General features: G+C 40.9%; 1 protein-coding gene across 23 annotated transcripts in view; it reads left to right on the forward strand.

Moving 5' to 3' along the window:
- Positions 1-16,255, forward strand: part of DTNA (dystrobrevin alpha) — a 204,888-nt gene that overhangs the window by 141,668 nt on the left and 46,965 nt on the right. For all 23 annotated transcript variants that reach the window (XR_015951476.1, XR_015951478.1, XR_015951477.1 and 20 more), the window contains 5 exons: positions 563-717; positions 2,053-2,158; positions 2,952-3,118; positions 6,021-6,145; positions 15,250-15,330. Coding sequence is in view for 18 of the 23 variants with exons in the window: in XM_088675464.1 (XP_088531590.1) it covers positions 563-717; positions 2,053-2,158; positions 2,952-3,118; positions 6,021-6,145; positions 15,250-15,330 (634 nt within the window). In the remaining 5 variants the exon portion in view is untranslated. The remainder of the gene's footprint in view (positions 1-562; positions 718-2,052; positions 2,159-2,951; positions 3,119-6,020; positions 6,146-15,249; positions 15,331-16,255) is intronic.

The following is a 16,255-nucleotide window of genomic DNA, read 5'->3' on the forward strand; positions in this document are numbered from 1 at the left end:
ATGGCCCTCCAGGTGTTGTAGGACAACTCTCAGCAGTCCCAGCTGGCATGACCAAAGGTTAGGGATGATGGGAACTGGAGTCCAACCATTTCCAGTAGGCCACAGGTTAACCACCTATATCTGCATACTCAGCATAGCTGCCAAGTTATCCCTTTTTTAAAGGGATTTTCCCTTATGCTGAATAGGCTTCCTCGCGAGAAAAGGGAAAACTTGGCAGCTATGATACTCAGTTCCCAGATCATGGACCACCTCTCCCCATTTGAACCAAACCAGCCCCTGTGATAGTAAGCTGAGGCCCTTCTTCATGTTCCTCCTCCACAAGAAGTTCAGAGGGTGGCAACACGGGAATGGGCTCCCTATTTGTGGAATGCTCTCCCTAGGGAGGCTCACCTGGCACCTTACATAACTTTAGGTGCCAGGTGAGAACATTCCTCTTCACACAGGCCCATGGCCTTTTAAATGTATTGAGGGGACGGTTATTGTTGTGTTATGTATTTTGTATTTTTATACTGTATTTTAAACCAAATAAACCATTTCATATTTTCCCTCTTTATTCCATCAGATATTTTCTCAATGATTTCAGACACCAGTGGTGTAATGGTTTATGGTAAATATGACATGTTTCTGCGAGAAGTCCTTAAACTACCCACGGCGGTCTTTGAAGGTCCTTCTTTTGGATACACAGAGCAGTCAGCAAAATCCTGTTTTTCTCAACAGGTAGATAAAATGCCAACATTCACTGCCTCCTTTTCACCCTTCCCATAATGATATGCAGTGACGAAATGTTATGTGATTTTTATTTGTTTATACCGTAGATTGTGTACTGGACACTTTGGCAATTGTAAACCAGAAGAGAATTGTATTTTGTTTAAGAACCAAATTAGATATGACTTGGAAAATGTGTGAACGATCTCCTAATATGATTTGGGAAAAATACTAACAAGATGCTGTGAGGTAGCTCTGGATTGGTTCAGAGCAGCAGCAGGAGGAGGAGCCCCTGTATTTTCCCCCCAAAAAATGCTCCTACACAAGTGTGGGTTATGATTAGGGCTCAGCTCTCAGGTGGGCACCACTGGGAGAAGTTCATAGTGAGGTCTGGCACATCTTTTTCTAGAAAAATGGCACTGGTTATGACAACAATGATATTAGATTTATAGACCAATAAAGTATTGCCTTCCGTATTATAGAGATGAGCAATATTGGGACTAGGTATGCACTGAGGTTTGGTCCTTCCCAGTTCTACATGGACACAGGACTACATCCAGCCCATTCTGTTTATGTGCAGATTTAAATGGAAAATCCTTTAAAGTCTTCAAGTAATGCCATTTAAAAAAAACACAAGTACTTACAAGATGGTTCCAGGACTACAACACGACCCCTGATCTCCCCTACTCCTTTTCAAAAGGCTCCCAAATGGCTGACTGAGATGCTCACATCCTGGAGCAGCTACCATACAAAGCTTCTTGCCTTTGAATTACAACAGAGCAAACCCCCCTTGTAGCAACATGAACTTGATGCATGGGCGTAGCCAGGGGAGGCAGGGGGGACAGCTGACCCCCTAGATCAAGTAAAACAATAGAAATACTTAACTAACTGACCAATCACATTGGTTCTGCTCCCCCTAAGAAAGTACTGCCCCCACCATAAAAATCCTGGCTACGCCCATGACTTGGTGTCCCTCAAAACTCTTCCTGGGCCATACCCTTGACTGGCTCTGCTTCACTCATTCCTTGACCTCTGATAATCTCTGGGTGGAGAACAGAGAGGGCCATGGAAGTGTTGTAGAAGCTAGCCTACTGTACAGAGATGAAATTACATCTGTTGCTTTGCTCACTTTTGCTCCAGATCCTGCCTATCACTTAAAGGTTGCCTCAGATGGTTGCTCGGAAAGGAATGCATCTCTTGGGCTGAAAAGAGTTCCCTTCCCCTGTTTAAGATATTGAAATGTATCTGCTTAATTATTTCACCCATGTGTGTGTGACCCATGAGGAAAGTAAAATTCCCCTTTCAGCTTGCAATGCTAAGTTGTTTCTGCTTTGTTCATGTAAACAGAAAAAAGTCACACTGAATGCTTTTTTGGACACTCTCATGTCTGATCCTCCACCGCAATGCCTGGTCTGGTTACCACTTCTGCATCGATTGGCAAATGTTGAGAATGGTATGTAGTCAAAGGATGAGTGGCATGTGGAGTATCAATGTGGTTCACAATGATTGTGTTTTCCCCAGGAAAAGTTATTGTTCTTGAAAAGAAAAAATGGCTAAGACTGTGGTGCTAATTTCAATTCCTAATGATACGGTGAGCCTTGTCCATTTATTTCAATGTGTTCAGACATACTGAACTCAGCATAGTTTCAGGCTGCAAGTTGTAAACCTAGTTAGTGTTGCAAAATCATACACAGCATAAACTGATATGCTTGCTACCTTTAGTATCTCTCCTTCTGCCTTTGTAAGTTGACCAAAGTAGATTATTCACAAACACACTAGTCCTAGGATGGAATTCAACAGCGTGTTAATACAATCGTTCCATCAGCACCGTATTTCTGCTTGCCAGACAGAACAGTCCCTCCATGTGGTATTATTGGAGGAGCAGTGTGGGGAGGAGAGGGGGGAAACCCCACTGAGCTACTGGGAGTCCTTATGCTGGCTTCAGCTAGTGCACTGAGTTAGTTGTATCCAACCCCTCATTCTTTCTTCCACACTTCCACATTTTCCTGTTTTGGTTTTCTGCTGCTATAAGAGGTTTTCTCTTAGACAGTAGCAGATGCTTGTTTGTCTTCAGAGAAAACTGTGAAGCTTTTAAATTTCAGGAACCTTAAGAATAGCATTTGCCGTGGAAAATCACTTCAGACAGAAAAGTATGTTGCTAAGACCTGAAGACCTGTTAGTGGCTTCAGATTTAGCACCGCACTGATTGTCTTTTGTTTTGTTTTTAAATTCATCTCCCCTTGTAGTCTTCCACCCTGTCGAGTGTTCCTACTGCCATAGCGAGAGCATGATGGGATTTCGCTATCGATGCCAGCAGTGTCACAATTACCAGCTCTGTCAAGATTGCTTCTGGAGGGGACATGCCAGTGGTTCCCATAGCAACCAGCACCAAATGAAAGAATACACGTCATGGGTAAGGGAAGGTTCATGAATTGCTGCAGACTGTTTGAACTCCACCAGTCAGAGAAAATCTCAAGGATGGGAGTTGGAACTGACCAAATCGTTTTCCCTTAAAACCACATATAGGAAACTATCTTTGCCAGTTTAGCTAAGCGTCTCTGTAATGGAGAAGCCCCAGTTGTGGTCCTTGTTCCCAGTCAGTTCTGAGATGAAAAATGGGAAGAACTGAACAGTATGGCTACCCTCAGTGTGGATTTGAGCAGTCCAACATGTTAAAACTGTTCTGGATGTCAGGAGAGCTGCAGGAAGGTCTTGGAATATAAAACTATTTCCACAGTAAGTTGTTCATTTTTGTAGGACATAGTCAAATACGTTGGCTTTTCTCTCATATTATCTGCTTTATATGATAAGAGATCTATATCTAAAAGAAACTATGGGATCCAAATGGAATATTTAAAATCTAGATCTAAGAAGAGCAATAGAAGATGTTGATTTACCATTCAGCTACTTTATGAAATATGTTTATATAAAGTCAGTAGAAGTGTAGGCATGCTATATAATCATTAACATTCAGCCACCATAGTTTCTTAACCTTTTTCAGACTGTCTCTAACAACATGAGCTCTATATTGCACTCAGATGAAACATATGTATGCCTCGTTTTGGTAGCTGCCAGTTAGCTACTGAGTCAAGTGTAACATTCTAGTTCTAGTTTACAAGGCTGTGAACAGCTTGGAACCAGTTCTCTAAAACAATGCCTCCTTCTGTGTAGACCATCCAGGTCTCCATAATCTGCACTGGTTACCCTATTTCCATGCCATGGTCCACTGTGGGGTGGAGGAGTGGCTCCTGAGCAGTGAAATTATGTCCTCTTGAAGGTCAGGCAGGCTGCAACCATGGGATGTTTATGTCAACATCTGAAAGTGTACCTGTTTACCTGGGCATTTCCCTGACATTATTATTATTATTATTATTATTATTATTATTAAAATTTGTATGCCACCATTCATCTGAAGTTCACAGGCAGTTCCCAATACCAGTACCAGGTATTGGTAGTTACTGCAATTTATATTTTAACTTGGTTTATTGAACTGTTTTTATTTTTGTGTGCTTTGTTTTATTTGTTTGTAAACCACATTTTAGCTTCTTTTTGAAATTAAAGGTAGCATATGCATTCTACTATTAATAATATTTAATAAGCTTATTTCTATAAGAGTCCCAGTGTGTGGCCCCCTTAAGCCACAACTCAGTTAATATAAATTTGTGGGACTTAAGCTCATATCAGATGTGAGTCTATGCACATTTTCCTTGCAACAGATATATATATAAGTTACATGCTTTCAAAAAATTTTCAAGAATTGTAGGTTATTTGGGTTGCGGATCAAGCTGTGAAAAAGAGGAGACATTTTCAAAACAGTCTCTTTGCCTTTGGAACTCAAATACAGACAGTGTTTTTTCCTTTTAAAAAATGTTTAGGGGTACTCTCATTTTCCTGCTCATATTGAAATACTGCCCCTCAATGAAGCCAAACTTAGATTCACAAAATGTTTAGGGTTATGTGTACCCCTGCGTCCCCCCAGAAAAAAAGCACTGAATACAGAAAATATCCCAGCTGCGAAAGCTGGAAAGGAGGGAAGTGCAATAAGGATAATGAAAGCAAACTAAGCAATTGCAGTACAAACAGCATTATATATTAAAGCTGGTGCTTCTGAAATTAGAATGATATATGATTGGCAATGATTAAGAAATTAGGGTTGCCATATTTCAAAAAGTAAAAACTAGGACACCCCGAAAGTTGTTGAGAGTTTTTTAGGACAAAGTGCTGCCTTTTGGAAATTCCCCCCAGACGTCAATTCCACCTTTGAAATCCTGGTAATGTGCAGTAAAATCCGGACATATGGCAGCCCTAAATAAATGAAGATAGGTAGTGCACAGTTAGGTAGTGAATCAGGAATATGGAAGATATTATTCTAGTACAGTCCTCTGAACTCACACTTCTTTGGCATGGATTATCAGGTTTTAAGTATTAAGGACTGAGTAAAGTGGGCCTGAATGAAGTATGATTCACCGTAACTATTTTATTTTTCAATCTAGATTTTTTTTTTGTGAGTTTGGTTTGACTGAGTGCTGTGCTGATGTTTATCGCACAGCTTTTTGTACTGATGATGTGTACCTTAGAAACCCAGTTTATGCAAAGGTCTGCACAATTAGAAAACAAACTGTATCTGATCCTGCTTTTGTTCATGGGTAGAAAATTCTGCCTGGGGATCATACACTCAGGTACCTGGTTCCTTTACTGGGGGGGGGACTCATTTATACCCTTGATAGGCTACTAAAGGAAGTGTACGTACTCTATACATATCTGTTTGTTGTCCCTAAACCTTTTAGGGCAAACATGGTCTTTTCAGTCATAGAAATGTTTGCTCTCTTCCACTTCTGACTGTGTCATCAGCAGCTTTTCAAATGTACGGAACTTTTCACCTGGGATTGTGCCAGTGGAGAGATCAGATACAGGCCTTAAGTCTTCTCTCACACTCCTCTCATTGTGGGAGACAGGAGAAAGATGAACGGGGAGATTCTGCAGCTTCTCTCTCTTTAAAGGATTTTATCTATTTATTTATTATTTTATTTATTTTTAATTTCTATACCGCTTTATATTTTTAATAAAAAATCTCAAAGCAGTTTATAGCATATTAAATCAATAAATCAATAAAATAATAGCCAGGCAATGTTCCTCCAGCCTCATGAGGATGCAACTCAGGACATAATACAGAGCCACGGAATGGGTGGGGGTGGGGGGAAGAGATATGCCTTTAACTAGTAGAACATTGCTTTGTTTCCCCATAGTTTTGTGGTTGCAAAAACAATTTAAACCTTACCTGTCCAAATTACCTTTACCTTCCTTGTTCCTCCCAGAAATCACCTGCTAAGAAGCTAACTAATGCACTTAGCAAGTCTTTAAGCTGTGCTTCCAGCCGTGAACCTTTGCACCCAATGTTCCCTGACCAGCCTGAAAAACCACTAAACTTGGCTCATATTGTGTAAGTATTTGTGTGCTCTGTAGATAATATCCTTTGTTCTAGATGACCTACTGTTCATCCTGGTTTGAAGGCAAATGGAGGGAGGCCTCTTCATGTGTTCTCTAGAAATGCTGCTTATTAAACTATCCAATCGTAATGGATTTAAGCATAACTTAGCTTCATGATACTGAAAAGTAACAGGGGAAATGCTGGAGATTTTTTTTCCATTTTTGCTTAGCATTATAGTTTAGCATTCTGAAATATTGGTGTGTGTTTTTTAAATTTCAGTTTAGTGAGTCTTCAGTGTACCAGGAGGCTAGAGCTGAATGATTCTGCTCTGTTTTGACCAGTGAAACAGTTAAATATCTAAAAGGTAAAGCAAGTAAAGAAAGGAAACTAGAAACTGACATGCTCCAATATGGAAACAGATTTCAAATTATTTATCTTACCAGCTCTCTCAAAATTGAGATTTTCTAAAATACATGCCTCAGTTCACACAAAGGCAATGCTTTCCTGCAGGAATTACAGTTATGAATTATGAAATCTGATAGCCTGTGTGAGACAAGGTGAAACAAAGGTGCCTTGAATTGTTTCCCTTAACTGTTTCACATAGCTATGCCTTGATTTTCCCATAACTTAGATATGTACAGTATTATGTGGCAGCTGCAATGTGCTCCTTTTAAGAAGTAGGGAAGCATGGTCAAAAATGTAGGAAAGCTACATTTCTACAAACTAAAGAAAGTAGGAAGTTCATCTCTCAGCAGTCTTTTCAGGGACCCTGTAAGTCAAGGGTGAGGACCCTCTAGTCCAGGCATCCCCAAACTTCGGTCCTCCAGATGTTTTGGACTACAATTCCCATCTTCCCCGACTACTGGTCCTGTTAGCTAGGGATCATGGGAGTTGTAGGCCAAAACATCTGGAGGGCCACAGTTTGGGGATGCCTGCTCTAGTCCTTAGGCCTAATGAGACCCATTTTGGCTAAGTCATGCCCACCAGCCCTGCATCTGACATCATATATGACATCAGAGTGACTGGGGGAAAAAAGTTTTCAGGCACTGCTGATCAGATGATTGATAGTGTCTGCAAAGCCATTTGCAAGGCACTTTGAAGCTCTGGCTATCAGCTGATTGTTACTGCTTCAAGAGAGCCCTGCATAGCTGATAGTCAGCTGATTGTTGGGGCTGTCCTAAGGAGTTCCCCATGGGATGTAAAGCACTAGAGGAAGTGCTTTGAATTCAAAATGCTTTCTCAAAGGTCCTTCCTGTGGCTGTTGATTGACAGTTACAGCAACCTCCTCTGAACTTGGACAGGTGTCAGTCACCTGCTATCATTAGGAGACCTGATGATTTGACAGGTAGACAGTCCTGCATACCTGTCAAAGTTGGCCCACAGGGATGGGAGAAATAAGTATATGGAGTTGAGGAAGATACTGGTGATATCCAGGAATGCAGAATAAAAACCTTGATGAAAGTATTTACATGAAGTACTCCATATGCAGGACAGGAGATCTGATTTCTGGGATTGTGGTTCTGTGAGAGGTGACTGGCATGTTAATTCAGCATGCTAGAATCTGGCAAGCTAGAGATCCAACAGCAGCCATATACTCTCTAATCACTGCTGCTTCAGATGTACATGCAGAATCTCCATATCTGTGTACATAACAACTGGTGTATTTTCCCAGCACCGGTTACTCCAAACTCCTATGATATATTATTTTCACCTCTCTTTGGAAACAGTTCTTCAAAAACTGGTGTTTGGAAATGGCTTTAAAGCAGGGGTAGCCAATGTGGTACCCTCCAAATGTTATTGAACAACAACTTCTAGCATCCTTGACCATTTGTCATGCTTGCTGGGGCTGATTGAAGTTGTAGTTCAACAACATCTGAAGGACAACCACATTGACTACTCCTGCCTTAAGGCATGCACAGAGGAGCTTCTGCCACCACAGAGTTGTGAGAGGATAACTTTGTAGCCTCAAAAGCCTGCTCAAAAGCTTAGTTGGCTTAAAAGAAGCAGCATGTATTGTGAGCTCTGGACTTCCTTTACTGCTCAGTTCAAAATCAAATCAATAAGAAGTGGGCTTCTGATATTCCATTTCTTCTCTGAGTCCCTAGAGCATCTGAGTGACTTGTAGATAATTATGTTCCCACAAGCACTTTTAAATTATACATTCACACACAGGGATATATAAACATTCAGATAGTCAGCTGTTTAGATAGGATCATTCTGACAAGGATAATTCCCAGCATATTCAGATAATAATTGTGATTTCCTTAATGGGGTTTGGGTTTTTTTTACGGTAACTATTACTACTCCCGTGGTTCTTAAAGTGGTTCAGATCTCCATCACAGAGATTTATTTTTATGTTCTGTGTTCCATTTACCTCAAGTCAAAACTTCCTTCATGTGGCTGTTCATTCCGTATTCACTGTTGCATGTGTTTTGTAGAAAATACAAGGGGCATTATATTACATAATGAGTGTCTGTGGTTGGCAGCACTGTTGGAAGTCACTTAGCCTGCTTTGACATGAAGACTCTCACACAGATATTAAATACTGGGGTATGATTATTAACTAAGATCAGTCTAAAGCAATGAGCTGTCATTGGAAGATTGAACAGTGTATTGTTCTCATTATGATGAAGCTGTAATGGAAGCACACTACAGTGGTACCTCGGGTTACAAACGCTTCAGGTTACAGACTCCACTAACCCAGAAATAGTACCTCAGGTTAAGAACTTTGGTTCAGGATGAGAACAGAAATCGTGCTTCAGCGGCGCGGCGGCAGCAGGAGGCCCCAACAGTTTCAGGTTAAGAACGGACCTCCGGAACGAATTAAGTTCTTAACCAGAGGTACCACTGTATTTGTTTGACCTTCCCAAATCATAGAATCATTGATAGTGCTTTTCAAAACAGCATCTTACTTGATAATTCCTTTTAAATTAAATTTGCACCTGCTAAGAATATTAGTTTGAAATGCTGGACCCTCTGCTTATTCCATTCCTTAGATGTCAAAAATAAAAGGTTGACTACTTAAGTCAGGGATGGAGAACCTGTGGCCCTCAAGATGTTTATGAGTCTATTTCCCACCAGCCACAGCAAGCATAGCCAATGATCAGAAGTGATGTGAGCCCACAGTGTTTAGAGGACCACAGGTTCCCCCACCCATGTTAAATGGAAGCAAGCTACTGAAAAATTGATGAAAACCAAATGAATCAAGCAGTTATGCTCAAAAGGAAACATTTTTGTGAATAGTTGATGTAATGCTATGGTTTATAGCTGAGAGCCATAACATATTGATGAGAGTTTTGCTCACATTGGCTACCCCTGCTTTGGTTTAAGAAGAAAATAATAACTGTATGGGGACTTCAAATAAATATGTTGCAAATATGTGTATTTTTCTGCTTGAAAGATCTTTCTGTTCGAAGCAGAGCCTTCATTCCTCCCCATATCTCCAGCTGGGGCCAACACTAAAATGCCTTCCTGCAACATTCGGATACCAAGTTAGGCCTTCCTCTATCCCCTACCTCTCACAGTGCCTCCTGAAGCAGGTCACCCAACTCTCCTACTTGGCAAGGCCATGAACAACTACTTTTATTATACTATATCTCCACTTGCAAAAATCTGAGGAGGAGGAGAGAGAGAGAAATGTGAAATTGAAGCAAAATATGATCCTCTTCTTTTCATTATCCAGGATCAGCTACTCTATAGAAAGGACTTGTGCGTATATCTTTTCTACCTGTATTTTTATACAGAAGGCAATGGCTGCAGTTCACTAAAGTTAGTTGAGATCATATCCCATTAAGATCAATGCAAGAAAGTATTTTTCCCCCATCATTTTCAGTAGGAATTTTTCACTTATTGGAAGTGTGCAGAGGATTCAACTTTTGTCACAATTAGCTTCAGCTGGATTGGAGTCAATCTATTCACGTACAAGAAAATATACCAGGATGCGAAAGGGAATTGAGCACTGTTCTTATAAGGATTTCAGAAAGAACCAGCAATCTGGTCTCTTCTGATCCTAGGACAGGTGTAGGGAACCCATATGTTGCTGAACTACAACTCCCATCATCTCTGGCTATTGACCATGCTTGCTGAGGCTGATGAGAGTTGTGGTTCAGCAACATCTGGAGGGCCAACGTTTCCCCACACCTGCCCTAGGACATTACCTCCTTCCTAAGAGAAAATATCTGTTCCTGACAGTGAGAGTGTTTGCTATTTTATTTTCACTTTTTCTGGTTGGGGGGGGGTTGAAAGCAATGTTGAATACAATAATGCAGATATTAAAATGAACCAGATGTGGAGCAAGCATCATATGCAATGCAGCTGCTATAAATTAGTACAGGGGGTAAGATATGCTGCATGCAGTCCTTGGGAATATATTCATACTAGACTGATTTTTATTCTTAAATATAATGGAAGATAAACCGTATCATGAGAAAAAGCTCTAGGCAAGCATCCCAGCAAAAGGGGTATTTACAGCCACTTTTAATGGTAGGCTTCATGTAAGGAAAGTCTTCCTTCCCCCTGCAGCAGCCACTTACAGTAAGGACAGAAATCTTTTGTAGAGCCACGCTTGCATTTGCACTTTCATTATACGCTGGTTTTAACATTGTATTTACTACCATGAGTCACTCTGCCAGTGTAAGTGGGGGCACAGCAGTAAACACTTGGTTCAAACATTGTTACATTCCATTCAGTAAATGCTGTAAGCAACCAAGTAGTTTTAACTCCCTATTTAGCATCAGTGAAATGCACTCGTGGCATGACCTAAGAGAAGAATGACCTTTCCATCTTAAAAAAGAAATCCTTTGGTAAACTGCAATCTTGAATTTAACATTTTGCAGGATGATATTGATATGTTCACCGAGATACTGCAGCTGCTCGCTCTTTTCCATTGAGACTAGATTATGCCCCGAGGGTTTCAATAATGGTCCCATACAGGACTTGGACAGGGCTAGTGAAGGACATGGGTGGAGCCTAGCCTCCCCTGCCCCCGGCTCCAAAACACAGATAAATATAAAACCTCCCCACACAAGAACACATTTTCCCCCTGTCTCTCTATGCAGGAATAAGAAGATCCCAGCACATAACTCCTTGTCCTCCTCGCTAAGTTCTCTTCACTAAGCAGCTGGAGAGTCATGAGGGTCAGAGGCACACAATGGGATCTCAGCAATCCCATCCCACATCTTCTCCTGCTGATTGGTGCTGGGAATAAGTGAGGACCACTCCCACCCAAGTGCTTTGCAACTGTACACGCAACCTATAGTGAAAATGGGATGTGTGGGCTGCACAGAAGTTGTCTGAGGTCCACCTGTGGGCCATGGGTTGCCCATATGGGATTTAAACACTGTACCTGTCTGTTGTAATGGCCATTGCCTACAAACAAACAAATGCAATGACTGGCTGACTACAACTCTCAGAGTCTCTACAGAGTATTCCTCAGGTTTTGTTAATTACTTATTAGCTGTTGGAGAAGGTTCAGTATTTAACGTATATTTTACTTGACAGCCATCAGAAACATCTTAAATGTCAACAGCTTGATTTTCATATTTACTGCATCATATCCTATAGCTGGGATTCAAGATCAAGCACAGACAAGCACTTGCGCACACCGAGTTGGAGTCTTTCCTTCTCTTTCAGCAGACTTATGTGCCATTTCACAAACTGATTTTGATATACAGTTGAATGAGGGAAACACCTGAGTTTCAAATGCAGTTCAGTCCCCTGAGCATTAAAGGCTGCTTGCCATATAACATGGGGGAAGGGCAGGAGCCGGTATAATCAGCTGTTTCAACCCAGTTAACATAGATCAGGCATCCCCAAACTTCGGCCCTCCAGATGTTTTGGACTACAATTCCCATCTTCCCTGACCACTGGTCCTGCTAGCTAGGAATCATGGGAGTTGTAGGACAAAACATCTGGAGGGCCACAGTTTGGGGATGCCTGACATAGAGCATACGTATTTTTCAAATTCTAATCTGTACCAGCTGAATTTGAGGAAAGTGAATATTACGACTGGTAGCCTCTAAATAGTTTCAGTGTTCTGGACACTGAAATTATGACAAAATAAATAACTGTTGTAATCTTGGGGAGATAAACTTCAGTAGCCCTACATGCATGATCCATTCTGTTATCCCATCATGGGGCAACTTGTCAGGAAAGAGGGGCTGAGCCTGTAAGATGAGTATTAACTATGTCATGGATATAATTTCCCTAACTTTGACACTTTCTAAAAATTAAATATTTCAACTTAATTAATAGCTTCTTTTTATTTCATTTTTTTGCTGCAAAAGAGATACCTGGTAAGTAAAGCATTACCCCTTAGTACATTTTTGATATCGTTGGAAATCTCATACGAATTATTGAGTATGCAATTTTATTTCTTAGGGGGGTTCTTTTTCTACCATCAGCCTTTCTCCTGAAGTCTCTAGAAGAATCCATGACCTAGAGAACAGGGAGAAAGGGATCCAGATTTTTACTGGGCATCCTTCTTTCCATGCTCATTACTACTGTGAGAATACAGGACCCAAGTATGGGTGGAGGAATAGGTGCCTGGGGACTGCAAGCCCATTACATGAGGAAACAGTTGATGATAAATTGTAGGACATCACTGAAGATGTTTTTGCAAGCTTGTACCTATGTATTCGAGGGACACAGGTGGAGCTGTGGTCTAAACCACAGAGCCTAGGGCTTGCTGATAAGAAGGTTGGCAGTTCGAATCCCCATGACAGGGTGAGCTCCCGTTGCTCGGTCCCAGCTCCTGCCCACCTAGCAGTTCGAAAGCATGTCAAAGTGCAAGTAGATAAATAGGTACCGCTCCAGCGGGAAGGTAAACGGTGTTTCTGTGCGCTGCTCTGGTTCGCCAGAAGTGGCTTAGTCATGCTGGCCACATGACCCGGAAGCTGTCTGCGGACAAACGCCGGCTCCCTCGGCCTATAGAGCGAGATGAGCGCCACAACCCCAGAGTCGTCCACAACTGGACCTAATGGTCAGGGGTATCTTTACCTTTTACCTATGTATTCTAGCTGGTGAAGAACAGATCTTGTGAGATTTGCTGGAGCCAATCAGAAGCACTATTGAAACAGAATCAACATCACTCTGAGCAGTGAGCTGCAGGCTTAGCACCTTCTCTGGAATAGTAAGAGAGGGGGGATTTATATGGGAAACACTTTGACAGCCTTCCCCAACCTGGTGCCCTCTAAATGTTGCTAGACCCCCAACTCCCATCAACCCCAACCAACAGAGAGAAGTGTGGTGATTTCTCTCAAGTACTACAAGAATTCCTTAGTTCCTGCTGGGATTTGCTATTCACAGGCAGGAGGAGCCAACAGTGAAAGCTTACTGCTTTCCTCACACAGCTGGATTTTACATATTTGGCACATGTGCACTGCATACAGGAACCTGTTTCTGCATGCAGGTTGCATTCTCTGCAACAGGGCATTTGATATTACATTGCTAAAATGCAAATATTTGGGGTTGTGATGTCCTCTGTCATAGGGCCCAAGTATAGAACAATATGCAACCTGTGTTACAGTTACTGGAGCACAGCAGCTTCCCCCACTTGTTCTGGCAATAAGAGGTGGCATAGGAAGGGTGATAAACAGGAAAGGCCACAGAGCATCTGTCTCAATTGGAGAGCATTCCAGATTCAATACCCAGCATCTCCTGATAGGATGGGAGAGTCTGAAACCCTGGATAGTGGCTGCCAGTCAGTGGAGATAATACTCAGCTAGATGAAAATGATCTGACTGAGTACAAGGCAGCTTCCTATTCTCCTAACAGGATTCCTTTAAATAAAATTAATATATTTACATAAATAAAATAAGCAATTGCTTCCCACCTTAGTATTGCTCCCTTTTTTGGAAACTAGTCACTTCAGGCAAAATCTTTATTATTTTGGGGCTATTTTTTATGCTAACACTCCAGTGCCCTTCTGATTGTCCTACAGATAATTTTAAAGCAATTTCTAAGGTGTGAGTAAAAGAATGCAAAGGAACCAACAACCTTGTGTGAAAGGGGCTGTTGTCTGCTGTCCAAGTGGGTTTCTGTGTACATTTATAGCATGAAACAACCTAAAGCTCCTCATTAACGTAAGAATCGTAGTACAATTCCTATCTGAACATTCTAAACAGCAAATGAAGGATAAATCTTTTGCAAAACTCCTGTTGTATGTGTCTTAGTCAACTCCATGTGATACTTGTATATTTCAAAATTCCCTTCATTGCTACTTGAACATAACACCTTCAGGCTTAAGGAAAAACTGACTCCTCCTCATCATAAATGTGTTATTGAATAAGTGGATTCTGTTTGGTTCTTTCCATTTGTAATCTCTGGTGGGCTGATGTTTCATGTTAACATGTGATGACTTTAAAAATTTAAATAGTGTCTACACTCTGAATGTGGAGTTGTTTGTGTGAATTCTGCACCAAGTGGATCCCCTAGTTTTCACCATGGCAAACATACTAAAGGAACTGTTTGTTGTGGCATTGTGAAAATGTAAGTTCACACAGCTGTTACATATGAAGGACTCACTACACAGAAGCTTCCACACAATTTAGGTTTAAAGCAGCCACTATGTGGCCATCTAAATTGAGATTTTTTGTTGTTGTTAGAAATGGAAATTGACAAATTTGAGTCAGAGAGGGCTCTCAAAAAAGGGACTGTGTGCTTCTTTTTTAAAAAAATTAGAATGTTAAACCAACAAGAAGTCAAATTGTACAACTTGAAGGCTGTTGAAACAATTCTACATCAATTCTACTTTATGAACTGCTTCCATTAGCTTTGCAAAAATACAACACAGGCAATGATTTTACTGAAGCAGGATAAAGAGTAAGCAAATTGCACACAGAATACTTCAAAATACAAAAATTATGTTTTTCTAACACTCAGATCTGTTACTCCATGTAAAAGTTAAGTGCAAGTGTTTACTCAGGAGTAAGTCCCAGTTCAACGGGGATTACTCCCAGTGTGTTCAGGATTGTAGCCTTTGTTTTTTCAAATATAGATTTAGAGTACAAAAATAGAAAATTCCAGCTTCTTATTGACTAAATGTGTTTGTGGGTGTTGAGCTTCTGTATTTGATGCTGATGATAAACAATATACTTCTTAACTGTATTTTTGTCAAGGCCTCCCAGACCAGTCACCAGCATGAATGACACATTGTTCTCCCACTCTGTTCCCTCAGGAAGCCCTTTCACAAACAGAAGGTGAGTCTTCCTCCTGATAAGTTTTCAAATAATACAGTAGTTCTCAAATACCTGTTTTATTGTATAACTTCTTCCTACACTCCATGAAAGCAATAATAGAAAACAGGCATGCATTGCTCAATATCTTCATTGTTTTAAACTGAGAAACGAAACTTATTTGTTACATTAATATCTCCACTTTTCTTCCAAATGTGCTTTGTTTCATCAGGTTTGCTGCATCCTGTGCTTTCAAACCATGCCCTGGGTTCAGAGATGCACATGAATGCAGGGACATAACATCTCCACTCCAAATCACTGATTTGTTGGAGGAAGAATGAGCAACAACATCAGTAACTCCTTTTTTGTCTCCTTCCTCCTCCTCCTCCTCTCACAAGCCTTCTTTAAGAGGTGACTTCTTGGTTATTAAGCCAGTTTTCTGTGACATACAAACTAAGAAACAGCGATTTAAGTATTCTATACAAACCAGGATTGTAAACCATAGTTGAATCCTAGTTTGCAACCCTGGTTTGTAGGGAACACTTAAATCGCTGTTTCTTAGTTTGTATGTCACAGAAAACTGGCTTAATAACCAAGAAGTCACCTCTTAAGGGAGGCTTGTGAGAGGAGAAGGAGGAAAGAGACAAAAAAGGAGTTATTGAGGTTGTTGCTCATTCTTCCTCCAACAAATCAGTGATTTGGAGTGGCGATGTTAAACCACAGTCTCCTGGTTTGGAAATCACAGGGAAACTGTGATATAACAAACCAAGAAGTTACCTCTGAAGATGAGTATACAAGATGAGGAAAGATGAGTCATTGAGCTTGCCATTCATTCTCCAACATAGCATTGTTTGTTGAAATTGAAGCATTGAGTTTGATCCATAGAGTTGCTCGTTTAGGTGCTTTTTTGCTTTATTTTTTTCTTCTAGTGACACAGAATTAGGGATGT

Source organism: Zootoca vivipara, chromosome 8 (assembly GCF_965207765.1).
Source record: "Zootoca vivipara chromosome 8, rZooViv2.hap1.1, whole genome shotgun sequence".
NCBI classification, from domain to species: Eukaryota; Metazoa; Chordata; class Lepidosauria; order Squamata; family Lacertidae; genus Zootoca; species Zootoca vivipara.